At 41.7% G+C, this 26571-nt stretch overlaps 3 protein-coding genes across 5 annotated transcripts in view; all 3 read right to left on the bottom strand.

Annotated features, from left to right (window-relative positions):
- The window catches only part of gsk3ba (glycogen synthase kinase 3 beta, genome duplicate a), a 39671-nt gene extending 31468 nt beyond the window's left edge, over positions 1–8203 (bottom strand). The window contains exon 1 of one of the 2 annotated variants that reach the window (XM_034694350.1): positions 7218–8203. In XM_034694350.1, the coding sequence (XP_034550241.1) occupies positions 7218–7305 (88 nt within the window). In that variant the 5' untranslated portion in view covers positions 7306–8203. The remainder of the gene's footprint in view (positions 1–7217) is intronic. The other variant, XM_034694351.1, reaches the window with a different exon arrangement.
- A 2104-nt stretch (positions 8204–10307) lies between these two features.
- gpr156 (G protein-coupled receptor 156) lies at positions 10308–26571 on the bottom strand. 2 transcript variants are annotated; one of them, XM_034693143.1, is made up of 10 exons: positions 26326–26569; positions 23762–23914; positions 17642–17769; positions 17396–17531; positions 17201–17311; positions 16477–16614; positions 16233–16328; positions 14698–14934; positions 13930–14088; positions 10308–12525 (listed from the first exon to the last, which is right to left on the bottom strand). In XM_034693143.1, exons 2-10 carry the CDS (start codon positions 23876–23878, stop codon positions 11182–11184), a joined length of 2466 nt encoding a protein of 821 aa, XP_034549034.1. In that variant the 5' UTR covers positions 23879–23914; positions 26326–26569; the 3' UTR covers positions 10308–11181. The 2 variants fall into 2 exon arrangements, with proteins under 2 accessions (XP_034549034.1, XP_034549035.1); XM_034693144.1 differs by lacking the exon at positions 16233–16328 and having other exon boundaries at positions 26326–26571.
- LOC117819719 (E3 ubiquitin-protein ligase TRIM68-like) lies at positions 19862–22119 on the bottom strand. The gene is made up of 2 exons (XM_034693145.1): positions 22079–22119; positions 19862–21627 (listed from the first exon to the last, which is right to left on the bottom strand). The coding sequence occupies exons 1-2, from the start codon at positions 22110–22112 to the stop codon at positions 19964–19966; spliced, it is 1698 nt and encodes a 565-aa protein (XP_034549036.1). The 5' UTR covers positions 22113–22119; the 3' UTR covers positions 19862–19963.

Raw genomic sequence — 26571 nt, 5'->3', positions numbered from 1 at the left:
TGATGATTGTGATTTTAACTTCAGAAAAACATTTTCAATGCCAATACCTGTTTTGATGTTACAATGTTTTACAATACAAGTGTTTGAATGCCAATGTTTCTTTTTTATTTTGATTCAGGGTGTGTTTTCAATGCCAAATTTTATTTTCAATACCAGACATTAAAGTCATTGTTTTGGCTCCATACTTATCTGGCAAACTGTGACCGTGTGGCGTGCCTATTTGTGAGTTTCAAACCAACTACATGATTAGTTGATTAACCCTGAGTGGCTTACCAGCAGAAAGTGGCCGTTTTGACTGCGACAGTAACGCAGGGAGCAAAGGTTTACTGCCGTTATCCACACTCACTGGTCTCGTTTTCCAGCAGCGTTATTGATTTTGACGCAAATAGTGCCTACGTAGAAACTCAAACACGAGCGTGAAAACGGTCCAACTCGGACATAAAATAATCATATGTGTGTATGCGGGGCTCCTTGATGTCACTGTGTGGCCAGTGAGTGGTCCAATTACCGGAGATGTGATTATGATCAAAGGATAAAAAGAGAGGAAGGTGGGGGTGTGAGGAAGCAGCAGGTCGTAGCTCTCCAGGACTGAGTGTAGAAAGAGAAACTGAACTTGCATTCTGTAGCGACAGAAATAGACCTTCCAAGAGAGAGAGAGAAGAGAGAGTAAGTGTGAGTGTGTATGAGAGAGAGAGAGAGAGAGAGAGAGAGAGAGAGAGAGAGAGAGAGAGAGAGAGAGAGAGAGAGAGAGAGAGAGAGAGAGAGAGAGAGAGAGAGAGAGAGAGAGGGAGAGAGGAATATGCCTCTGCCTACATATTCCAGCAGGGCCACTTCTATGACGCCTCTGCACTTCCTCAAAACCGTGAGAAAAGTCTGTGCACACTCACACACACAGACACATACTGTACGATCACAGTGAGGTCTCATACTGAGAGAACACGGAATGACCGAGCATTCGTGTTTCTATTTAATAGCCTTTTTTTTTTTGCATTGCATTGCATTGCAAGTGTCTGATGGAAAGCTGCTGCTGAGTATGGCTTTCTCTCTTACAGTAACTGTCGGCTTAACTACAGGAAACTGTTTCAAACTAACCGCTACGAGGTAAAGGGTGCCTTTGTTACTACTGCAGTGTAATTTAACTTGTTCAAAAGTAGAATAAACCTATTAATTAAATATTTCTAATACAACAAATAGGAAAATGAAACATCCCATGGTCCCAGTTTATTTGTAATTACACCAAAAATAAAATCACAAAATATAGGTAGCACAAAAACATTGCAACATGTGCCTGCAGCATTATTATAGCTACTTTGTGAATCGTTCTGCCCAAATTAAAAATAACAATTAGGAGAAACAGTGTGATGGTTCACACCGCATGGTTCCTTGTATACCCACTGTATCGAAATGACAGAGTGGAAACAGCTGCTGCAACTTTTAGCCACAAGCATCAATAGTCAATTCAAGCAATTCAGGTCACCCGACTAGCTCAGGCCACAACAGTATATGGCTAACAACGTGTGTATTAATGGGGCCAGAGCAACACCATTGCTGAGCGCCTATGAGGCACATGTGCAGGCAGATGATCAAAGTTTCTGCTTTTGTCATACCAGAAAAGAAAACGAGTAACAACATGATCAACCAAGCACTTTGTCACTTTGTCGTGTCTTGTCCCGTGCTGTTTGTTGGTTGATTTTAAAGGAAGGCTGGACTCACTGCAAACAAAAAATCTACCTACGGGTACAAATAAAGTAACCTTGAACCTTGATATGTAGACACACAAGGTTGGCAGGCAGAAGTGGGCGCGTTTTTCTGACTGTAATTCAATACGTCGATGATGGTACGATGTTGATGAGAGTGCAAACACACACCTGTGACAGTCCAAAATAACAGGTGCAGCTCGTTATGGAGCTTTTAATGGGCCTAATTAGGGGACTTGTAAAATGTTGAGGTTTTTAAATAAAGTTAAGAAATTGTTATTTTTGGGGCCACAACATGTGCACAGAGAGGCCATAGTTTTTGGAGTGGCATCCCCAGATTTTACCCCAAACCCCAGCAATTTGCATGTCATTACCCACTCTCTCTTCCAACTGTATCCACTGTCTTTTCTCTCAAAAAAATGATCTGTTTAATTTTTTTGGGAAATGCAGATGTTGATGCTTGACATAATTTTTCAGAAAAATCTTTAAAGGTGTTTCTGTATTTTTTCAAAATAGAATTTCAATACTTAAACTACTATTGAGAAAACAGTTTTACTCCTAGCATATTTCCCTACTGGTTAACATAGGAAAATATACTATCACAGGCTTTAAAATAAGTGCTGAATATATTTTCTTAAACTAGAAGTTTTAACCTCAATTGGCTTGAGACGCCTAAAGGTTGTAGCAGTGACATTATTCATGGATTAACAGCAATTTAAGGAAAAATCTTCCCACCACTCACACCCAATCACGAGGACCGACAGTCACAGAGCCTGATCCTGCATACTGCTCATATTAATATCCATTCTACAATTTGGTAAACACATGCAGTCACGTGCATACACACAGCTTGTTTTGACCATTTGGCTGTTGCATTCAAGTTCACACTCTGACTTTAAACACTGAGGCTGATAACTATGAGATTAACTTCAACAGTAACTCAAGATGCAGTCAAATGCTGAGTACACAGTAGCCATGGACTGCAGGGCAAAGGGACATTAGTTAGGAATGTACGTAGAGATTGGTTAAATTCTTGAACAACAGCTGCCTGGACGTTCTGTTTCGATGTGTTCAGGTACAAACACTCCAGCACAGTGCAAAGTGTTCAACCACTGAGAGTAATCATGATAAGATCATTCCCTACAGTACAGGGAGATCTTGTCGCAGGAATGTCGGCACAGACACAGGGCCATTTGGCTAACAAATGCTTAAGACATCAAGGTATCAGTGAGCAGACACAATGGTGGTGCAAAGATTGAAGATAGCAAAGTGCTGTGTAGTCTCTCGCTCTCTCTCTCTCTTTCTCTCTCTCTCACTCTCTAAATGTCCTGTACTCCAGTTTTTCAGATTTATTTTAAAAACTCCAAAGAGCGAACCTTTCTCTATCCTGAAATTGTCAAGCCACGACTCACATTATTGGGACCCACTTCCTAGCTAACGATAAAGTGTGTGTTTAACAGAATTTGAAAAGAAAGGTGTTGCTTGAATCCCCATTAGCCATGCAGGGTTAGCAAGTCAGCCTTATAGCTCGGTATGCTAGCAAGGAATTTTGCTAATAGCTTGCACAGAAGCCAGATGATGAGAGGCGTAAATTTCAAGCTAACATTTAACCAGGAATTTACGCCTTTGTTATTCAATCATGTAACACTATCAGGCAGTTATTTTGCAGGGATATTTTGAAAGGCTCATGTTGCTAACGTATAGCTAACTAGTTCAAATATGTTTTTACCATAGACTGTATAAATAATGGACGTAGTATCAGTGATGTCACCCATCTGTTCCTGAGCGCTGTTTTGAAGCCAATCGACGGCGGCAGCCATATTGGAAATACGGAAATCAACCAGATAGAGTGTGACATAAAGAGGCGGAGTTTCAGCCTCCTAGCTAACAGCTATGTGTTCCCGTCCGGGAGTCAAGTCAGTCATGTCCTTATTTGGGCAAAACCTTGTAATCTTAATATCTTCTGAACCATCGCGTTAGAAAAAAATTCACCCCCTGTACAGTGTGTGCCGATATAGGGATTAGCTACGTAGAGCCAAGTTGTTTTTTGAACCAGGCTGTAAACATGTTCACAGTTTACAACACTTCTGCATGGGCTTCATAGTTTGAGACCGGAGGTTGCTGCTTGGTTTTTACTTGGAAATGGAACATGTTTCTCTAAATTTTGACTATGACTTCAGTTTCTTGTCTTTTTAAAAGCAGTACAATTCTAACTGTTAGATTCCCCTTGTCTACAGCAGAAGGCAACATTCAAGTATCCCCCCAGATGTGGCGTCAAAGAAAAATGGCCACCGTGTGAATATGGTCAATGACTTCCAAGAATCCACCCGATGGACTGCTCATAAAACTGTCACCTTCCAGTGACTCACAACCTGACTCTCTTTTTAAATCCTCAACAGGATGGTAAGAGTTCTTCTCTCCTGACTGTGTCATTTGGAACCAAAGAGTGTAATTAGTTCATTTTGTTCCTATCATCATCTGCAAAATGAGAGAGGGGACAGAGAGAAGATGGGGAGAAAATAGGGAGAGAGAGAGCTGCAGCTTTGAAATGCTAAACAGGCTGCTCGTTGTTCTTGGCCAGCTGCCTCACCCCAAAAAAACAGACCCGAAAGAGTGCTCATGTGGGTGTGGAAATGCATGCATGTATATGTATGTGCACGTGTGTGAGTGTGTGTGTGTGTGTGTGTGTGTGTGTGTGTGTGTGTGTGTGTGTGTGTGTGTGTGTGTGTGTGTGTGTGTGTTCCTGTCTGCCCGTGTGGGAGGAGTAAGTGCATTCTCTCTAGGATCATGCACGATGGCTACAGCTGCTTGAGATAATCAGCCAAGTTATTCACACACATATAAGGGGGGTTGGGTGCAAAGTGTGTGATGGTAGATGAAATACTGATGAATAAGATAAAACAAGAGTAGGCGGATACTGACACGGTGAGTTATAGGAGTTGTAAGGATTCAGTCCAAAGTACAATCATGACATTGCAATATGAGTATCTTTGGATAATGAGTCAGATTTGGATTTTAAAGTCTATAACTGTGGTCACTTGTTGGTAAGAAGAACATTATTCTTATATACAATCGAAAAACCTCACTTGAGTGGAGCTAAAGCACTATCTTTCTAAAAAAATAAAAACTTTCTTAGTGCTATAAAGATATGGCTGCTTAAAAGGGAAAAGGCAGTCCCTGTTAGGGCACAAAGAACTACAAATATGGCTGCTATACTGCTTCTTTTTTTAGCAACAGCCCAACTTCAAATCTAATGACATGTGGCCACCAGCATAGTAGACTCTTAATCGTGTTATATTGGACTCTTCACTCCATCGATGTGTTAAACGAACTTCAGAACATGCTGGTGTAATTTGCAATCTCATGCACGGCTAACCCTTTTGTGTACTTGTATTTGGGGTCAAATAGGTTTCAAATAAAAGACCTCTTGATTTAACTGTTTGTCGTCTTGCAAATTCTGCAGATGTGAATGGCATGAACAGTTCATCGGAATACATCTAAAAGATATTTTTATTTCCAGCTGGGCCAGATTAGTAGAATTTTTAAGTTCAAATTAATACGCTTAGTAAATACAAGGTAACAACCAGGGTCTCAAGTTGTGGTTTCCTCATCTATGCCTCGTGGTTTGCCATGGCATTTATTCCACATATGCTACCATTGAATCTTCAGTTTTCAAAATAAATAAAAATTTTCATACTCTACATTTTTTGGTTTCCCTGCTGCACTGAAAATGAACGGAACCTTTAATTTCATACACTGGAATATCTTGTAAAGACGCACCAACATCACAAGACTTGGGTATCAACTTTTTGGATGTATTAAACTCCAACAAAGCTGCTTAGCTGAAAGTTATCCGACTTTTCCCTTCAATTCTTTGTTTTTCGCCCTTTCCAAAAATCTCTCAATAAATGGTTTGTGTTCTTTCTGCTTATCACCTTCCTCTATGGGGATGAACACCACCTGCTAAAAGAAATCCAATTATTTAACACCCAGTTAATTGGAAGACTCCCAACACTGCAGCTTTTAATGGCTGATAATGATGTACTGACTTACCAGATGAGCCACTTAGAGAAAATTTCCAGAGAAACTGGTGTAAAAATTCACAAAATGTTAAGTCCACGCAGTCAGTCTGGCATTTGGGTGCTAATTCAGTAGCTTATGTCTGAACAACAATATAGACAAAGACTTCATTTTCCTGACTTACTTACTCACACAAGATTTCCACCCTGGATAGCTTGCCTTGACTATAACACACTGACAGAAGCACGGCAATGCCTCAGCAGCACACATATATCTGGGGCAAGTATTACATTTGGGAGGGGAGTGTATCTCCATGTATGTGTATGTGTGACCCAGTCCACTGGGTGGTTTCCTGTGCCAAAGCCCAGAGGAAAACCTTGGGCCTCACCCCACTTACACACATCATGACCACATCACAGCCTTAAAGCACCACCAACACATTCCTTAACAGCGTCATTCTTTCCTCACACACACCCCAAATGTGTGCCTGCATATGAGATAAGAAAGGGTGGTAGTAAGGTAAAGTGGATATCTCCAGCCGGGGCTGTTACCAGTAATTAACACTGAGAATATTATCATCAAAATCACTTTACTATTTGAACTTACTGCAATCTATTATACAGATGCACAGTGAAAAAATTGCTTCCATAAGCTATTTTCTGCAAGAGGAAATCTGACACAGAGCATGCAGTGGGGAGGTGCATGATTTGGAACTGACACAGATATACTGTAAAGCAGACATTGTGGCATATATGTGAATGGAGAACCTTCTCAGCCTCCCTTCTTCTGCAGGTAACGTAGGGCCTAGTCAGTCGCATGGCTCTCTCTCTCTCTCTGCAGCCAGTCTATAACCAGCCTCGGGCACGGTGCCACTGTGGCTTCATGAACAGGATCCTGTGTGTCACACTCCCTCCAGTCGTCGCGACGTCTGCCTACGAAACGGCCTGTAGCACATAAGACCAGTGAACCAGCCTCTCCGGGAGCACGTCAGTCAACCGGGCGCACCTTCCGCTTTGACAGTTGCGTAATAGACCGGCCCTATCGTTTTAACTCTATTACGCATACGGTTGGAGCTATGTAGCAATACTAGCTATACGATCAAATCAGCATTCAGATAGAAATTAGTCAGGCAGGATATGCAGTAGAATGAGAAGGCTAGATTTCAGAGCTGGGTCGGAGCCAGCCCTACCTTCCCCTGGCCCGGCCCTGCCCGGCGAGGCCTGCTAACCCCGGTCAAGCGGACCGGCCCCTCGGCTGCGCGTCAGAGCGCAGCGTTGTGTGGCGCTCACGCCGAGGAGAGCAGTGTGCGTGTGCCAATCTCAGTCAATGACATAGATAGATTCATGACAGGGCTAAGCTAACGTGTGCTAACGTCACATTTGACACATTTTTCCTGGTGAGTGAGAAGACATCTCACGAGGATGTGTAGCCCCTCACCGGGCCTGGTGCATGCAGAGAAAGGTGGGCTACTCTAGAAACATAAGAGGGGCTAATACTTACTGCTGACTTTCATGCTGCCGAAAGCTGAGGGCTGCGGCACTGGTTTGCAGCTCTCCGCGAAGGATGTGGTCCTGGGCCGACCCGACATGATCCAATCCCTTTGACTCTCACTGGACTCGGAGACTGATGACTCTCTAAACGGCAGGGTTGATCGATCTGCCGAACCTTCTCATCCAAAAAAGGATGACAGTAAATGAATAGCAGTAAAAATTAAAGGGGAGACAGACAGAAAGCGATCCTAAGATCCTTCAGTCTTGTCCGTAACACCTAATAAAGCACCCTTTCTGTCCCACCAGCGGTCAATCAGAGCATCATTTATTCCTTATGGTCCAGGTTTTTCTCTCAGCGGGCCTTTGAAGACACGTCTCCGACTAAAATAGTCATGAATCTGGCCTCTCCCTGTGGCCCCCCTGATTAAAACCAAGTGCGATTTCTTCCTGGACGTAGCCTCAGTGTTACAAAATGAAAAAGGTTGAAAACAGCTGATCAGATTGCTGATCCGGTGTGGTGGATCACTGGTGTATGCGGCGTTTTCTTGGCGATTCAGGGACACATGCAGTTCCTCTTCATATCCCGATGTGGAGGCTCAATGATCCGACTGCCATGGCGGCTCCCTCGCTTTACGCTAGCCTTACAGTCCAACGGAAAACCTGCCCGTTGCCTCAGTCTTCTGGAAGGATTTCAGCGGCTCAACGTGGAGTCAAATCCCGCACGCGTTGCCCCCAAATTTTCGGTGTCCTAACCGCAGCCCCGGGGCAGCGACCTCTCCAGAAAATGATGGTCTATAAGTACAGAGTGCGACGGTGCTGAATTTCTTTTTTTATTCCTTCCCCATAGGTTTCAGGCTCGCTGTCTTTGTCGCTGCGCATACTAGTACGCCAGTTCCGTCCAGGGTTCCAGGCTTTGGTCTTCTATCATGGAGGAGACTTTACGCTTTTGACGGAACCCTCAACCCAGAATGGAAAAACTGTGCACGCGCAGACGGCGAATCTGGGGTGGCGGATTGAACCAATCAGAGAGGTTATACTTCAGAAATGGGCGTTAACCGTGTTCATGTGATCCAATGAGGACGTCGTTCTCGAGCACCACATGGCACAATTTGCCTCGCGCCGCCCTACACTACTTCAAAGGCTTTTTTTCCTGTGCCGCGGCGGGGACAATGGGCGTATCCGCTCCCAGGATGGATGATTCTGTGAACCAATGAAGCTCCAGAACCGGGCTGTCAGTACAAATGGGCCCAGCTGTCACAGAGCACCGGTGGCCATGCAGCACTGTTGCTATGTTAGATACAAAAGCCCATCCTTCCTCTTATTCTAATACACGCAGCCCCCTGGCGCATCCATTTAATTAGTGGCATTATGCTTCGTAATAGTAAAAATAAGTGTGTGGACATGTGCAGGCTTGCCTTGTCACTACAAAACTTATTTCAGGTTCATTTAACCTCACCTTTTTTTTTTTTTAACAGCAGCTTTATATTTTTATTATAAATAATATATTTACACACACACACACACACACACACACACACACACACACACACATATATATATATTAAATATATATACATATATATATATATATATATAAATTACAGTGGCCCTGAATTGCAAATCACAATGGCAACTCAGAAATCACAACAGCAATTCAGAAAACACGACATTAACCATTGGGTAAGGGTTAAACTAAAAAGAAAAAAATATATCACAAAATCGGCATTTGCCTTAGTGTTTTCAGACTTGCCGTAGCGTTTCCTGAATTGCCGTTGTATTTTCTGAATTGCCGTTTTGATTTGCACTTGAGAGTCATCATATTAAATACATATTCAATTTAAAAAAAAAATATATATATATATATATATATATATATATATATATATATATATATATATTATACTACATAAAAGTTTCACTTTATTATATAATTAATTGTCTGTTACCTATAAATGACAGAGAATTGTTGTATTTTTCAAATTGTGATTAGTTGCTTTCCGCCCCTTTATACCCTGATTGCTCTATACCTTCATTCAAACCATTAGCTACAATTTTCATATCCTCTACAGTGTAGTTTTTTCCTCCAGTACTACTTTCCAAAGTTTGCCAGATTTTTATTTTTTTTTCAAACTATCTTCGATTTTTATCTTAAAGCCATTAATACAATTTATTTGGCTTGCCTGCATTTTCTTCTTTTTTTAATGAGCAATGCTGTTGTAGTAAATGTTATAAGCCAATTCTGAACAATGTCCTTAGAAAATTGACTAATAACCTTGGAATTTACAGCTCTTTTTGCAAGTTAAGTGGTCATTCAGAGCAATTACTCAGAGATTTTACACAATCTGGCATCCTGAAATGTAATTACAACCATAAGCTTAATGAGAGTCATTAGCAACATCTTAGAAACCCATCATTAAAGGTAAACAATTAGAAAATACCGCCTCCTATACTCCTCCTTCACACCATTTAGGTTAGTTCTACTATTAAAGTTGTGATAAATGCAGCAGGGAAGTTTAAATAGTAAAGGTATGTGTGATTGATTCAGCCACTCTGTATCTTCAAGAACATGCACTCTCCTTGGCTTGCAGGAAAGTCTTCCCTCCTGCGCATGGATGCTGGCAGTCGCTCTTTTGTGTGGTTTATTTTTACCCTGTTATGCTCTGTATCAAAGGGAATTTCTCCCAGGCTGCCCCTTCAATGGTTCGTATGCAGAATAGAGAGCTGTAGAGACTCAAAAAACAGGCAACAGAGCAGAATTAATGTGAGAAGCTGTTTTCCCTTCATATAGCAACACCCCCCCTGGCGTAGACTCATATTCCCACCAGCTAAAGAAAAATTACAGAAAGAGTGAGTGGAGATAGTGGGAGGGAGCGAGAGAGCGGAAGACATTGGAAAGAGATACAGAAAAATGAGGGGGAGATAGATGCTCTATTTATATCTATATTGCAGGGATATCATGAGAAGGCCTGGATCTACACAATAGTCTGTAGTATTTGAGTCATCTTTAAGGACAAATATGTTAATCCTGGGAAGATGTTTTACCTTTGAGAGGCAAACAAAGGTTAGGTTTTAATGTATTTAAAATAAGGCAAGCAAGAAGTAAGGTGGTGAGTATGGGGGTTGAGTAGAGACTCTTTTTTGCCTTTACATCTACTAGCAGGTGAACCCAGGCCTAAATAAGTTCCGAGGATATAAAGAAAAGAGGCCTGGAAATCAAAGGGCATGAGAGCTCTCTGTCTTTCTCACACAAGTGGCACACACTTCAGATAACTGTGACCTTTGTACACTGGGTACTCCCAATCAGTCAGGACTTACACATTGTGGAAAGTAATTAAGGAGAGTAGAGTGATAGCAGGGCGCTGTGTGGCGTCTGTGGTGTCTTGTGAAGCCAACACAGATCTGAAAACAAAATGCAGAGGAATGTCTTGGCGGTATATATAGATTTAAACAGTGAATCAAACTCAAACAACAAAATGCAGAGTATAAAAAATGTGAAATAACTTTAAGAAATGTGTTTGACAACGCAAAACAAACATACAGAGACAGAAAGACATTCTGTACACCACAAAAAAATCTCCTAATAAATACTTCAATAAATACAGAATTTGCACAATTGCTAATACAGTGCACACCTCAAACTTTCACTCTGCAGTACATGTTGAAGTCAAACATTTTTGGAATGTGAGGACTTTTCTTTGACAACAGAAATACACAAATAATGCCCAACGTGATATCAAAAAAGAGCTACATAATGACTTACAAGAGCCACTCCATCCCAGGCTTCTAAATTCAAGAATACGAATCAACTCTTGTAGAGATTGCAAAAGACACATTGCATCTAAAGTCAAATTACGCACGTAAGCTTTATGCACTGTGAACTTTGTGCCTGCTCTATCCTCAGAGCTAACTGTGTCTCCGCACGTGAATTCAAGAGGTTAGAATGGATGACGGTGTAAAGTGCAGTAACCCTGTGCTCACACAAAGGTAGGTTTAAGGTCTTCTTTGAACACCACAGGGTGCGGGGAGCGGAAAGGGTCAGCATAGCCCTCGTACTCGCTGTCGGAGGAGTCCGAGGAGGTGTCAGAGGACAGGAGGGAGCCTCGCTGCAGGCAGGAGTCGCAGTACGGACGGTGGTAGTAACAGTAGTCTGTAGAGCTGCTGGAGTCGGAGTCCCAGTACCCACAGGAGTCTCTCATCCGCCTGTTGTGACTGTTTTCCCCACCTGCTTCGATATCCAGTGGAGCTTTGGGAAATCTGTGGGACCTTAAAACACACCTCCGACACTTTCTCCTTGCTTCATTTCCTTCTACATCCTCCTCCTCATCTCCTTCCTCCCTCTCCAGGTCAGAGTCTTCCACCTGGGTGAGGGTACCTTCCCGTGTGGCCCCATCAGAGCGCTTTCCTCGCTCCTGGATGCCACATTTCTCCCGTATCCCCTCACAGCCTGCTGCTTCTGACCCTTTGTAGAAGCAGGAAGGGGCAAAACCTCTCCTGGAGGAGCGGAAGGGTGGCCGACGTTTCCTCATCGCGTAAGGGGAGATGCTGGGAAAACGGAAGAGAAGAGGTGGATGAGGGGAGCGTGGAGTCCGCAGCGATAGAGGGGAGAGTGCAGACGCAGGGTATTTCAGCTGGGAGGACGCTCTGGATGCCTGTCCCGGAGATCGAAGTGTGGTTTCCATGATGGCGTCCACACTCAGCTCCTGAAGGATCTCCTGCAACTGCTCGCTGCTGACAAAACCAGCTGGTCTTGCACTTGGTCCCAGATGAAGTCTTAGGCCCCTCTGGTTGTTGAAAGGCTCAACCTGAGTGGGGTTAAATCCTCTGTGGGATTGTAAGGAAGTGACAAAGTGAACTGTTTCTTCTGCTGTCCTGAGTAACCCATGAGGCTTGAGGGACGCAGGCTCTTTAGGGCCCTCTGTTCTGGACTCAGCTGTGTCTCCGCCTGTAGTGCAACCAGCAGCAACACTTTTAGTGTTTCCACCCTCACAAATATCATCAGAGAGAGGAGAGATGACGGAAATCGGTGCTGGAAATTTCGAAGCCGAGCAAGGTGTAATTGCAGATGATGGAACAGCAGCAGCAGCAGCAGCAGTGACGGGGGGTGGGGCAAATTGGGATTGAGTGTCCTTCTGAGGTAGAGAGGAAAAAGAGACCCGGTCAGACTGAAGCTCTGTGGTCTGAGTGGAGGATGAGTTGAGGTTGGTGTTTGAGGACTCCATGTCTTGGTCCTCAGGTGGCCGGCTGGCTGACATGAGTCGCAGGAGTTTGTCCTTGGCGTTGTTCACTTGCTCCTGCAGACCGTCAATCACAGCGTTTTTCTGGGGAACGCAACAAAAAATTAAATTGAAACAGTCTGACACAGAAAAATATTATCTTTAGTGGTTAAATCAATCCCATTTTACAGTTAGGCTAAGGGAGAATAATTTTTATCTCATTCAATTCTGTCTTTTTTCTCTTTTGAAATCCAAGCTTTTTAAATTATGAAGAGCATAAATCAAGAAAAGGGATTTTTTCTGATTGATTCCATTTCTTTTTGTTGTTTTTTTGGCATTTTCGCCATTAGTCGATAGGACAGCTGAAGAGAGACAGGAAATGTGGGGAGCAGAAAATGGGGGGAAGACATGCAGCAAATGGTCAAGGCTGGGAGTTGTACCCGCGACTGCTGCGACAAGGACTATAGCCTTTGTACGTGGGGCGCACTCTTTAACAGCTAGACCAACGTCACCCCTGACTGATTACATTTATATGACTACAGGGCACCAGTTGGCCTAGAAGATCAAGAATGCTCCCATATATATATATATATATAGAGAGAGAGAGAGAGAGAGAGAGAGAGAGGCTTACAGTCTGATGCAGTGGTGGCTAGTTCGACTCCTAGCCACGACTATTTGGTGCATGTCTTCCCCCTCTCTTTATTTCCCACATTTCACGCCTCTCTTTAGTCTTCCTATCAGTAAAAGCAAAAAAATGCCCCCAAAAAACTTAAAAAATAAAAAATAATATGGGTAAATATGGGTAATAAATTCCCATATTTTACAAGTGTAAGAGGTCAATCAAAATTTGATGTAATTCTGATTTCAACGTAATTTGCAATCTTATTGAAAATGAATTATTATTATTTTACTTTTATTTAATATTATTATTATTATTATTATTATTATTATTATTATTATTATTATTATTATTATTATCCTTTTCATTGATTATTGTATATTACTTTATCCATCTGTCTTCTTTTTTTCTTTCTTTATTTGACTAGCTGTAAGTAATAATCTTGAAAAATGCAAATAAAAAATAATAATAAATAAAATAAAAATAAAAAATGAAAATACACAATAACTGAGCACAGAAGTGCTCCCTATCTTTGTGAGCTAAATCACAATAAAGGCCATACATTTTATGTCCATTCTGTCCTTTAACATATGAAAACTAAAGAAAACTAAAATATTTATTTTGATTATTTCAAATTTAAAATGTTTAAGACAGCAGGAGGCTAAAATTAAAAAAAACAGGCCGCTGTTATATCAGAATATGCTGATGCAGCTAGCCACTGAAACTAAAAGTCAAAGTGTAACGTAGATTAACGGCATCATATTAAAACTGATACCTGAACTTTGATCCCATTAATAGAAATATTGAGAGCAGCACCCACATGCAACCTCCCCCTGCTTCATTGGACGTCTTTCTTATTTGATAAGTGATATCTTCAAACAGTGCAGTACCTCATTCAGCAGCTTTTTCATGGAGTTGTTCTCCCCCAGCAGGTAGTAGATCTCATCCTGGCTGTACACCGATGGCTGGCTCTTACTGGGGCTGCTGAAATATTTTGCCATCTGACTCGGGTTGTTCTGATCCTCTTCAAACTGCCTCCACTGTGTCAGCTTGCAGAGAGAGATTTTTTAAAAAGTATGTTACTTCACTGTCCTGTAATCTGAAGATACATTTCCCACATTAGGAGTAAATGTTCCCAGGATCAGTCAACAACCTTATTGACCAGGTGTGTTTGAGCGTGTTGCTCACTGTTCAAATATTTCCAGCCTTTTCCGCTGGGGAGGCATTCCTTTATCGTAACACAAACCCACTGCCAGACACTTAAAGAGTCATAAACCTGTTTGCAGCAGCCTACGTAGATTTGACTCATAAACACCTTCTGTGTGAGTCACTCTCCTCTGATAGACATGGCACACTGGCACGCATACGGAAAATAGAGATGTGGGAACCATGGTCAGTCAGAAGATTTACAACCTCATCCGAATAAAAAGAGAAAGTCAGACTAGCATCTGTCATCCATGCCTCTGTCTGTCTGTCATATATCTGCATATCTGTAAACTGTCTGTATGACTGAAACTGTATGTAAAACTAACTCAAACATGTAGCATCCCATGATACTCTGTCAGCAATACTAAAATGAGCCTGTGATACTGGATACATTCAAGACATCTTGCACTTCTTTTTCATCATCTTTCTAAATCTCATGGTTTTGCTCTTACCTGCGGTACAAACAGCATGCAGTTGGTAGCCAGTGTGCTGATGAAAATGGCTCCTGCCACAGTGCTGTAGACAAGATTAGGATAACCCTGCAGAAAAATGGAGACAGGAACTGCCACCACGGAGGAGAGGGTGACCAGGGTGACAGCTGTTATGATGGTGGGAGACTGGTTGACTGGAGGGTGGCTGACGGTGCTGGTAAGGCCAGCTAGGTATGTGCCATAGAGGAGGAGACAACCCTGAGGAGGAATGAAGGGGTAAAGATAAGACAATGGTCCTCTGGTTCAGAGCTGAGAGCTAAAATTTAGAATTAAAAGGAAAAAACTTGAGTCATACATCTATTCTTTTACACATTTGCGTGTCATCTGCATAACAAAGGTAGTGTTTTTTTTTATCATGTCTGACTCCTTTTGGCAGCAGGTTTTCCCAGGATACAGGATAGGTCAGACGAGCATAGAAGAGAGGTACTTTTTCAACTAATGGTTTTACCATCCCAAAGTTTTTTTCTTTTATAAATACAATTTGAACCATTTAAAGGCAGCATCCAGTAGTATGATGATTTTAATACTGATGCCTCAACTTTTTCCAAGACAAGCCACCAAAACAGAGTGATTGAGATCGAGATCAGTCAAGAAGATCTAAACTTAAACAATCTGCCCACATGGATTGGTAAAGGCCACTTGTTAATTTAGGGAGCAAAATATCTGAGTACTCCTGAATATAACCCGGGAATGATTATTTTTGGCTTGAATGATTAGATAAAAAGTTTATTTATGGACCATGCATCATATAAAAAACAGTATCAGATTTAGAAAATATATAAAAAATGTGGCAAATATTTTAATCCAGTCCTCTAAATTCCTTAAAGAAATGGTGTTATCTGTAGTGTGGAAAAACAACTCTCCCACTGCATCAGCTGTTATATCAGCTTAGAGAGTGTTTTGCATGCAGAGAACACATAAAAATGTGAATCAACCATAGACTGTATAAATAATGGACGTAGTATCCGTGACGTCGCCCATCTGTCCCTGAGCGCTGTTTTGAAGCCGATCGTCTGCGGGAGCCATATTGGAAATGCTGACCTCAACCTAACTTCTGCCGAGCTAGTGTGAGGTAAAGAGGCAGGCTTTGAGCCTCCTCGCCAACAGCCATGTGTTCCTGTCTCCAGCTATATGTGGTTAGAATGTGCCTGTCAGTCAATCAGTCATGTCCTTAAATGGGCAAACTCGTAATCTTAATATCTTCTGAACTGGCACGTTAGAAAAAAATAGATAAATGAGCTTCGTAGAGCCAAGCCATTTTTTGAACCAGGCTGTAAACATGTTTATTATTGCCGTAAAGATAATCTTTTTTGAATTGGCGTCTATGTGGTTTCTGATGTTTCTGCGGCCAGCCCCAAGCGGAGTCTCGATGAATTGCAGTTTATATCACTTTTACATGGGCTTCATATTTTGAAACCGGAGGTTGCCACTTGGAATCCATACATAAAATCTTCATAATAATGAATGTGCTAAAAGAAGATGAAAATCATTCTCACCTTTTGAACTATTATAAGGATCACCCAAAGATGTGAATAAAGAGAGGAGCAGGTGTCCAGTTGAGACAAAGAGTAGGAAATGTCTCTCTCCACCACCTAGACAAGGAAACATCAGTTTTATTATGTCATTAACAACTTGAGAATAATCACTATGGGAGGATTAATGGTAATCTGTATAATCATAATGGCAAAGTATCATGTGATTTTCTGCAATTAAAAAAATCTAGAGAAATTCAAAACCCACATTAGATTCTACTTTGACTGCAGCGCTGAGAGAGCGTGAACACCTGATGGGGTCTGTGAGGTTCCACACAGTGAGAACCAGGAAGTCCACCAGGATCAACAGACCCACCAAACCCATCAGCTGGATGTCTCTGATGATCTGAGACAGAAAGAGGAGTCATTGTCTTTGTCAGTAACAAAATATGTTGTCATTTTGCAGCATTTTTCTCTCTCTCCCACTCTTACACCATCTTTTGGAAAGTTTCAAATACAGGGTTAGAATGAATGAAGTGCTCCACTTAATGTACCAAGCTGGAATATATTCATGTTAAACGAAGGCAGAAGTCAGTGAATATGCAATGTTGCATTTCTCTTTTTTTTTCATATAAATCTGATGGATTTCTAAATTTTTTTAGTCTCTTAAAATCAATTTGTAATATCTAATACAGATAAACAAGATCATAAATAAGGATATATCAAGACTGTGTAATTACCACATCACATGGACTAAAGGAGCAATGAAAATCTGAATTAAAAGGAGATTCGGTCTGAAAATACCTGATATCCATCGTCATCTGAATTTTTCATGATGGCTATTTTATTGACATAAAAAAGGTAAAAACTGGTCCCCAAAATTAAATATTTATTATTAACGCATTCTGGAGCAACCTATTTACAAAATGCTCACATGGTCATCATTGCTAAAAACACACATGGCCACCAGGGGGCTAGTGGAGCACACTTACCACTCTCTTGTCAGGCACTCGCTGGGTGAACACTCTGTACAGTCTCCATGTCTTCCCCAAAATAGGGCCAAACACCAGGGTACTGCCAACACAGAGGGTCCACATCCGAGCCTGTACCAAAACACACTTCATATTTATTCACTACTGGTTTAACTGAGAGTGTTACTGAGGAGTGACAGAGACTGAAGGGCTGACCTGCAACACTGCTGTAGATGCTTCACCGTGCGAGTGTGTCCGTTCATCAACAGCAAACAAGAAGCCACTGATATAGGTGAGGACGCTTCCAAAGAGAGTCAGGACGTTCAAGTTGGGACTGGACATCTTCACTATTCTGATGATACAACAACACAAACACAAACACAAACACACAGGGTTGATGGTTCAGTTTCTGTGATTGTCTTATTCATATCATTGATACAAAGGTTTCATCGCATGCTCTACCTGTTGTTTTTGAAGCGCAAGGTAAAGAGGAGGAAGCAGAAAGCCAGCAGGATGCCACAGGAGAGCAGCGTCCACATCACAGCACATAACACCGGGGAGAGAGACCGCCGGGGGAGCTCCACTGCCACCTGCAAACACACATGCACATGCAGCCGCCTTAAAATCATACCTTATAACAGATGGCGCTCACATAGGTGCATTATTTTATCATCAGTTGTTAAACAAGTTTCTTAGCTTTAGTTTTTAAAGAAGGTGCTTAGAAGTTAAAAGAGAAAACACAGGAGTCACACAAGTAACCAAACTTTATTCAGACAACAGAGCAGCAAAGATCATGCTAAACCAAGGACATTAAAATCATTAGAGATTAAAAATACATCTTAGTATAATACAAATTAACAATCATAACCATCAAAGAATCTATTCTCTTTTAACTTTTTTTATTGAGTTTTCCATAAACTTTACCATAATACACTTTATTCACAGCACACATTGCTGGTAAACAAATACAAAAAAAAAAAACGTAGAACAGCTGCTGCAGTATTTAAGGTTTCCATTCCCCTTCCATGCCCCACCCTATCCCACCCCACCCCATCCCACCACACCCCATCCCACCACAGCCCTTCCTTCAACCCCACAGCCCAGATTTAACATAGTGTGTCAGTAAGCAAAAGGGGAAGCAAGATAATATATTAGTAAGAAATAAATAATAAAAATAATCAATAGACACAGAATAAAAAAATAAAACATCAGAGAATCTATTCAAAACAGCTTATTTATTCTAGACTATTTCTCAAAACTGTGTCAGCATAGCATTCATGTTTTAATTCAGATCTTTCTGGTTCCAAAAAAAACCCAGCGCATGTGAGAATGAGTGTTGTGCAGCCATAAAAATACTGCTGGTTCAGCTGAGTCAGAGGAGAGCAGAAACTCTGCCAGTGGAAAATATGTAGTTCGATTGGTCACAGAAAGGAGAGTGAAAATTGTTATGCTATCTATATCATAGTAAGCAACTAGAATACACATGCTACCTCAGTTGAGATGCCCCTATTTGTTCTCACAAGGTGCATTTCGACCAAGAGTTCCGGGGTCTTTTAGCCCCCAGAACTACTTTCCCCGGAATTAAAAGATTCCTGTGCCCCCATTGTTGTCTGCCTTTCGACGACGGGCTGAAGTCCCAGGTAGATTGTGCAAATCAGGCCAGTGATGTATGGAGAAAAAAAAATTATATTAAATAATATTTGAAATCTTAATAAAAAACTAAACTAGTTTGCATTCCCAGGAACTCCCTCTGTGTTTCAACAACTGTGTAAACTCCACAAACACAGTTACATTCAACCGAAAGTCCCAGGACCTTTGAAAAGTACTCCCCACCAAGCAGGTGCTTTTCAGGGAGGGAGATTATCTACCCATGAACTAAATTTAGACCCTGGTTCCTCCGGTCGAAACGCACGTAGTTCTGGGGCAAAGTTCCTGCGGTGGAAAAAACGCCTAAAGCTCAGGATGTAATGCTAAATGATAGCTCTGTGCCATCAGCTAGGTCCATATAATTACAGAGCCAAACTCCAACAAAACAACACACGCCAAAAAACTACCGTAGGACTTTTCATTTGTTGGCTTGCAGAATTTATGACAAATTATTACCCGACTATAGTAAATACTTGATTCTGATTGGTCAAAACCTCATAAAAACAGTGATTCATTCTCAAGATGCCAGATCACACACGTCCTATCAAATCAATGAGCGGGAAGGAGACTTGCACATTTCACCTTTGCCTGTTGACACTGTGGCAAATCTTTGGTTACTGTTAGCATTCTAAGTTGGTCAACATTGTAGCACATTTGTTTGTTCCCGTCTCAAGCTGGTCTTGAGAAGCCAGAAAGTACCTGATTACACAAGTCATATCAAATCAGTGAGCGGGAAGGAGACTTGCACATTTCACCTCAGCCTGTTGACACTGTGGCAAATCTTTGGTTACATTAGCATTCTGAATTAGTCAACATTGTGGCATATATGTTTTCGTCTCAGGCTGGTCTTCAGAGTCAGGATATGACAGTAACTTGGCACAGATGGTAATGGTAATGCATATTTCGTTTATTACAACAAATATGTTAATGTTTTGACTTTACTGTGAAGCCGTGGAATCAGAGGGACTGTCTGTTTTAGCTGTATTTGTAAAAAAACAAACTGAAATCATCTTCAAATCAAAATTTTGAGTCAGCTTGTTTAGAAGTGTGGTTGGCAGCCAGGTAATGAGCTAAATATAACAATTTTGTCAACAAGACCTTTTATGGATATCAGCTTCCAGTGGTTTTAAATGGTGTTTAACATTTGACATTAACAGGTAGGATGATCAAAGGTGCAGAGTTGACTCCGCCATGATTACGCCGAGGATTAAAGTAGGGGATAAGTCTGTCACTGAATGAGTATCCAGTGAAAGAGTAAATATGGGAAGCAGTGTCCACATTGTAAAAAGAAACCTGTCCTCCCTCCAGATCCACATACACCCCAACTCTTTGGGGCTTCTCAACCAGGGGCACATGGATAGGAGTGTTATTGAGTGCCCAGTAGCTCTCGCCCTGCCTCATCCCCATCGCCCAGTAGCCACTTTCAGGGTTCAGCACGTTTCCTCCTTTCCTGTTAACAGACTCCAGAGCAACTCCAATATCCCACTCTGTCTTCCCTTTCACCTGGACTTCATAGTAGAACCTGTCCAAGGAGAAACCCTCCTTCCCTAAAACGCTGACACCAGGGTAAAATCTCTTTGGGTCGTCTGGGGAACTCAGTGCTGCATCACCGTGATGAACCTGCTTCCTGTTTTCAGTCAGCACAAGTTTTGGATGAGCGGTATCAGGATCAAGAGTCACATCCACAGCACTCTGCTGAGCCCTCTGAAACTCGGCCTCACATAGCCTCTTCACCTCAGCTTTTACTGTCTCCTCCAGCTGACACGCCACTCTCCTGACTGCTCTCCTCAGCATGCCCACGTAAATAGCACTCTCTACACATGTGTTGGACCAGTCTTCAGAGGCTGGCAGTGCGGTAAAAGCTGGGAAGCTCTGGAGAAAGTAGAGGTCGTCTTGGGTCTGCTTGAGCTGCTCGAGCTCAGTGTTTCCCCGCCTCAGCTCGTTGATCTCCTGCGTCAGCTCTGCAATGAATCGGCCAGCTTTGCTTTCAACTTGCTTCTGCTTTAAACCAATTTCTTCAGCCACCTCAGCTTGGCCTCTCTGGACAAGGTGGAGCAGTTTGCTGAAGACTCTCAGACTCTCTTTGAGCTCTGTTTCAGTGTTTCTTTGGCTGTTCTCAACAACTTGATTAATATCCCTAATTTTCTGCAGCCGACTCTCTATCTTTTTCCCCACTTCTTCACTTATCCCCCAAACTTCAGCTCTTCTGTCTCTGCTCTCATCCTCTATGGGTACAGCGAGGTGTGCACGATGGTCTTTCGTCATGCAGATGTCACATACATAGGTCTGGTCATTGTGACAATACAGGCTTACGAGTTTCTCATGCTTCCTACACACTCTATCTTGCATATTCAGGGTTGGGTTGATGAGTCGATGCGTCTTGAAAGTGCTTAGAACTTGATGTGGTTCCAGGTGAGTCTCACAGAAGGAGGCCAAACAGTCCAGACAGGATTTATGAGCCTTGACTGGACTCCTAACACACACATCACATGAAACCCCCCATTTATAACTTGAATATGGGTCAACGTCTCCAGTTTCATTTTCATCCCTCTGCTCCAATGACTTCTTGAACTGAGAAGCGACCTCAGATATGAAGGTGTTGACTTTGAGCTCAGGCATTCTGCAGAACTTCTGTTTGCACACTGGGCACTGTGACAGATTAGCGCTCTGCCAGTATCCTTGAATGCAGTCTCTGCAGAAGTTGTGCCCACAAGGAGTGGAGACAGGTTGATTTAACAAATCCAGACAGATGGGGCAAAGAAGCTGCTCTTCAGTCAGCACACTTCCAGTAGTTGCCATATCTGGGAACACATCCAGAAAGAAAAGCAGGTGGGATTTTATGGAATAAGTTGGCACTGGTCCATTTTTTGTATCCCTACATGACACTATTAGGACCAGTTGTGCCTGGCGAGCTGTTTGTGTCCACAAATAGCAACATACGCCTGGTGTTACATTTCATCAAAGGTTATTTCAGTTTCCCTGAACATTCTGTATATCTATTGAGTTTAACAAACAATTTTTAAAAATAATTTTCCAGACACATTTAAAAAAACTTAAAACAGAAGCAGTTTAAATAAGAAAACACTACTTTTAAATTCAGTCTTTTCTCAAATTTCTACTATCACAACAAATACCAACATAGTGATGCTTAAGCTACTGTTCCTTTCCTTAAGATGAAGATGATAACTGCACCAAAGCTGATGTCCTGATATTACAACATCACAAACTTAAAATAAATCAGAGTTAACTTACCTTTCTCCTGCGTCATGTGTCTGTGTTGTGACATGGTGAAGAAATGAGGTCTGTCGGGGATTGTTTGCTCTCCTGACACACTTTCTCTCCTACTGTAGTTTCTCTTTGAAAGTCACATAAGACTTCCTTCTGCCCGCCTCTTGTTGTGAGCTCCACTCACTCCCCTCTTAAAGGACCAGTGGCTAAGACGATACTTAACATAGCTTCACTAATCCATCACCATTACTTCTTCCGATCTATAGTAGCTCAAATCTGTAGTATTGACTCACCATATTCACAACTTCACAACTAATAAGGAAATGAAAAGACAACAGGAAGTGAGAACTCCTGATGGACATCTGGCCATATTTCAAGGAAAAGCAGCATACCTCATAAATCATCAGCTACTGTAAGAGAATGGCTAATGCTAGCTTTCAACCACTTCATTAGATATCTTTACATTAGCTTGAAATAAATCCTTAGCAAGCTAGCTGGGAATTAACACATTTTTTATGGTTCTATGTATCACTACCTGACAGTAACATTAGCTTACAATCACATCCTAGCTAACTCTAATGTTAGCTTTAAATGGCTTAATGTTGATGCTAGCTGTTGCTAGCAAATGGGGGGTCAAATATATTATCTATCCCCTACAAATTTCCCTTCATTGCCTCTTCAGATGAATCATCAAGTGCTTATATGATAGTGACTATTCAGTTAGCCATAATTCTTTTTTTATTATGTAACCTTTATTTTAACAGGAATACTCCCATTAAGATACAGAGTCTCTTTTACAAGGGAGTCCTGTCCAAGACAGCAGTATAAAATTTCGCACAAATAGAACAGGACAAAACATAAAGTGACAAGTAATTATTACATCGATTAATAAATTAGCAGTGTTAAGCTCTAAAACATGTGCACAAGCTGATCAGATCATCCTTTATTCTAGTTTTAAAATCCTTCAATCAAATTAAACAATCCAGTTTCAGGTGACCCTGAAGCTCAAACCAAGAAGAGGGAGCAAAGACATTAAAAGCACTTTTACCAAAGACAGAGCGAGTCCGAGGAATGACAAAATGAAATTGTCCATGGCACCGAAGATGAGATGAATTTGTGTGAATGCAATCCCAGAACGCAAAAAGATGACATGACAACAACATTTGGGCTAACAACCCTGAGCATGACATCATAGTGATTGCTGCGTCAATATGCTCAGCAAACTGGGTGAACAGCAGTTCATCCATAAAACATATATTCAAGCAATGTTTGCCAACACGTGCATATGTGAGCTTCCATATACAGTTGTGCTCATAAGTTTACATACCCTGGCAGAATTTATGATTTATTGGGTACTTTCTGTTGTCATTATGATATAAAAAGAGTAAACACAGTTATTTGACAATAAATTTCTTCACCCAACCACTAACAATGAGTGAAAAAAAAGTTTTTCTCTTATCATTCATATACTCTGAAAAATGGCGAAAAAAATAAAAAATTCTGCCAGAGTATGTAAACTCATAAGCACAACTGTATGTCCATACTGCATGGTTCAGCCATTGCATAAGAACATGTACACATACAGTATGTGCACTCATGCACGTAAACCTGTTTAAATGCAGTTTTTCTAAGGGTGAGTGCTCTCTTCCGTACCTGCTATTGTTTGTTTTTGAGCTGTTGTGTATAAGTGCATGTGTGTATTTGTACCGTGCTGAGACCGCATAGTCTCTGCAGGATGTCGAGGCCCTCCCGTCTGTTGACTCCTGAGTGGATGAAGCAGAGTGGGGAATCACACTGGGAGCTGCAGTTCAGCTCAGGCTCCATAACTGGCCCCAGTCCGTCCACTTTCACATACACATCCTGAGGACCAAACATATGATAAGTTAGATATGTTTACATGAAAAAATAAACATAATACCTCTTGTTAACCTGACCTCTAACCACAGATGAACCAAACCATAATTACGGTTTATTGAAAACGCCTTTGCTGCATCTTTACATTTAAAGAAATGTGTGCACACACTGGGCTCCCAAACTGAGGGCACTTGAGACTGTTTTTTTTGTGGAATTTTGCTCCTATTTTCAGGTCTATAATTTCCCAAATGCTTCCAGCAACCACAGAGTGGTACTCTGGCAGAAACCTCTAAGAGGAGGAGTGATGGGAGCATGGATGTGATCTTACACTGTGTTGATATTACACCAGAAAAACCTTATACATTCAAAGCAGATATAGAGCAAATAAACACTTCAATAAGGATTAAATTCAGGTTTTAAAATAGTGCCCTGAAGAAAGTGTAAATTATTTATCATTGCACAACAAAAGAAGAAGCAGGGCTCTGCCTGTGTGACAGGAAGCCTGTGTGTTTCTGCTTATCCTCAATTTCCACTATCACTACGTCATTACTGATGTGAACCAGCCAGTACAGGATCACACTCTGACCGCAACACATCTGTGCGCACGACGAAGGAAAGGGAGAAATAAAAAGAAAGTAACAACAATTCACCGAAGCTGTCAAGGGCCGCATGATCTGCAGACAGCCTGATTATAAAACATCTGAGACTTAGGACATAAACTTTATCAAGAATCAACAAACAACTGTTTGTCACTCTCACCGCAGGCATTTTTATGGGGCTACCTGCGCTGTACTGACATGTTGCAGGTTTAATTATGCAGCATGGTATCACCTGATACTGTGAGCTGTAACTGGCACAGACGCACAGACTGACAGTCTGATCTCAGTAAACTCTGCAGTGACTCAGCTACATGTGGTCGGAACGCTGTCAGACCACTTGTATCGATACAAATTGGCAGACAGGTGAGTGTTTACATGAGTGGCATGCTATTAGTCAACACGCGTCACGTCATCGTCTGCACAATGACCTAGACTCCCAAAGAGTGTTGGGATTTTTGGATTGTGGGATATTTGTGTACAAAGACACCTGGATTTGAACATTGGAGAGAAATCAAAGTGATAATGCACACAAAAGAAAATGGAGATACTCTCTTTGGAAGATTTCTCAGGTGTGAATTATTAAATGAAGCCTTCAGTGACCCAATTCCAGAAGTTATCGGTGTCAACAGAACAATGAAGCCCACAGGCAGCATATCTGGGAAATGTCTGGAGTTCCTGTTCATGTTGTTTCGTCACTTTCCAAGTTTAGATCACAGTTCTGCTGTTTCCCGCAGGAAACCCCGACAGAGAGAGGCATTTCCGCCAGTTTTTCAAAATCCTGCCTCAGTAGGTTTCAGTCTAGGAGAAAAATCCGCCACCCTCAAGGGGTCAGCAAAGGTCAGCCAACATCCAGGAAGCCATGGAGGTCAGTGTGAAAGCAGCAAGAGCTTGGCTCTTCTTCAAGATGAGTTAGGTTTTACGGACATGTTTTGACAGTTCAGGATAGTCATGAGGAGTGTCTTTAGAAGTCCTGAAGGCTAAACCGCAAGTAATACCTGAGCTACCTGTGGCCTTGGATGTCTTACTTAAACCTAGGGCGGGCACAACCTGGATGCAGCTTAGTTTACACTGCTTCACATGCCCCTGAGCTTGTCTTTTCATCACATCTTCCAAAAATGTATTGACCTAGCAGGCATATTTAAATCAAGTGTAACTTCTAAGCCCAGAGAGACAGATTTGAGCTCAGTCCTATACATTTTTTTAATAAAACACAGAGTAGCCTAAAGAAAAGCCCATTCATTTTGCTGTCAGTCTTCCTGCTGCACTTTAAAGATTAGAGCTGTGAAACCACAGGCGCTGCCACATGTAAAGCCCAGTTCAGGGGGCAATATTGAAACATTCCTTCACAGGAAATAATCCGTTTATAAGTTTATTCTTTAAGCTGAGTTAGAATTTCACTTTTGGCAATGAAATCCCGTCTGAAGCCTTGCAAGACGATCCTTGGCACACGGTGCATTTTAGAGCATGGTTTTGGTATAAAATTAGACACCCAAATAATTCAATCAACTGGATCAATACAAACTAAACAGAGGTCATCAAACGCACCACATACTTTTTGGTTTGAGCGAAGCGTAAAGGTGGTGAAAACGTTTAGTAACATAAGATATATGAGCGAAATAGAACTACTGAAGATTGTTTAAAAAGCATGTCATTGCTATCATCTGCATTAATCTGTGACATCCAACACCAACGTTGATAAAAGACGTGCGTAAAACCGTGAGAATGATTCAATCGACTTGTTCATGAAGAATACTAGAAGAACGAATGTGAACCATGAAGACAGGAAATCATTAAAAAAGAAGTTTAAAAAGTGCAAACCTTGTTCTCCAAAGCGCACGGAGGATCCTACTGCGTCCTCCCGTTCCGTACTCCATCGCGCAAGACCCCGAAAAGTTACCATACAATTTGAAAATAAATAACTAGACAAATAGCTACCTAACATAGCTACAGAGGTCCCATAGCTGTGGAGTTGTGATAAATCCCGCGAGATAACCTGTCCGTCAGACTGTCAGTCCACAGCCGAAGAGGATCCTGTCACTCAGGAAAAATAAAGCAGACTGCAGG

Source organism: Notolabrus celidotus, chromosome 10, assembly GCF_009762535.1.
Source record: "Notolabrus celidotus isolate fNotCel1 chromosome 10, fNotCel1.pri, whole genome shotgun sequence".
Taxonomy (NCBI): domain Eukaryota; kingdom Metazoa; phylum Chordata; class Actinopteri; order Labriformes; family Labridae; genus Notolabrus; species Notolabrus celidotus.
The sequence above is the reverse complement of the archived record's forward strand: the minus strand, read 5'-3'. Positions and strand labels throughout refer to the sequence as shown.

Excerpts from the sequence above, each read along its gene's own strand:
- LOC117819719 (XM_034693145.1), bottom strand. The coding sequence starts at position 22,112 with ATGTCACAACACAGACACATGACGCAGGAGAAAG. Across the intron at positions 21,628-22,078 it reads ACACATGACGCAGGAGAAAG|ATATGGCAACTACTGGAAGT; the intron begins GTAAGTTAACTC and ends ATGTGTTCCCAG.
- gpr156 (XM_034693143.1), bottom strand. The coding sequence starts at position 23,878 with ATGGAGCCTGAGCTGAACTGCAGCTCCCAGTGTGATTCCCCACTCTGC. Across the intron at positions 14,935-16,232 it reads TCCTTATAATAGTTCAAAAG|GGTTGTCTCCTCCTCTATGG; the intron begins GTGAGAATGATT and ends ATTCCTCCTCAG. Across the intron at positions 12,526-13,929 it reads TGAAAAAGCTGCTGAATGAG|AAAAACGCTGTGATTGACGG; the intron begins GTACTGCACTGT and ends TGCGTTCCCCAG.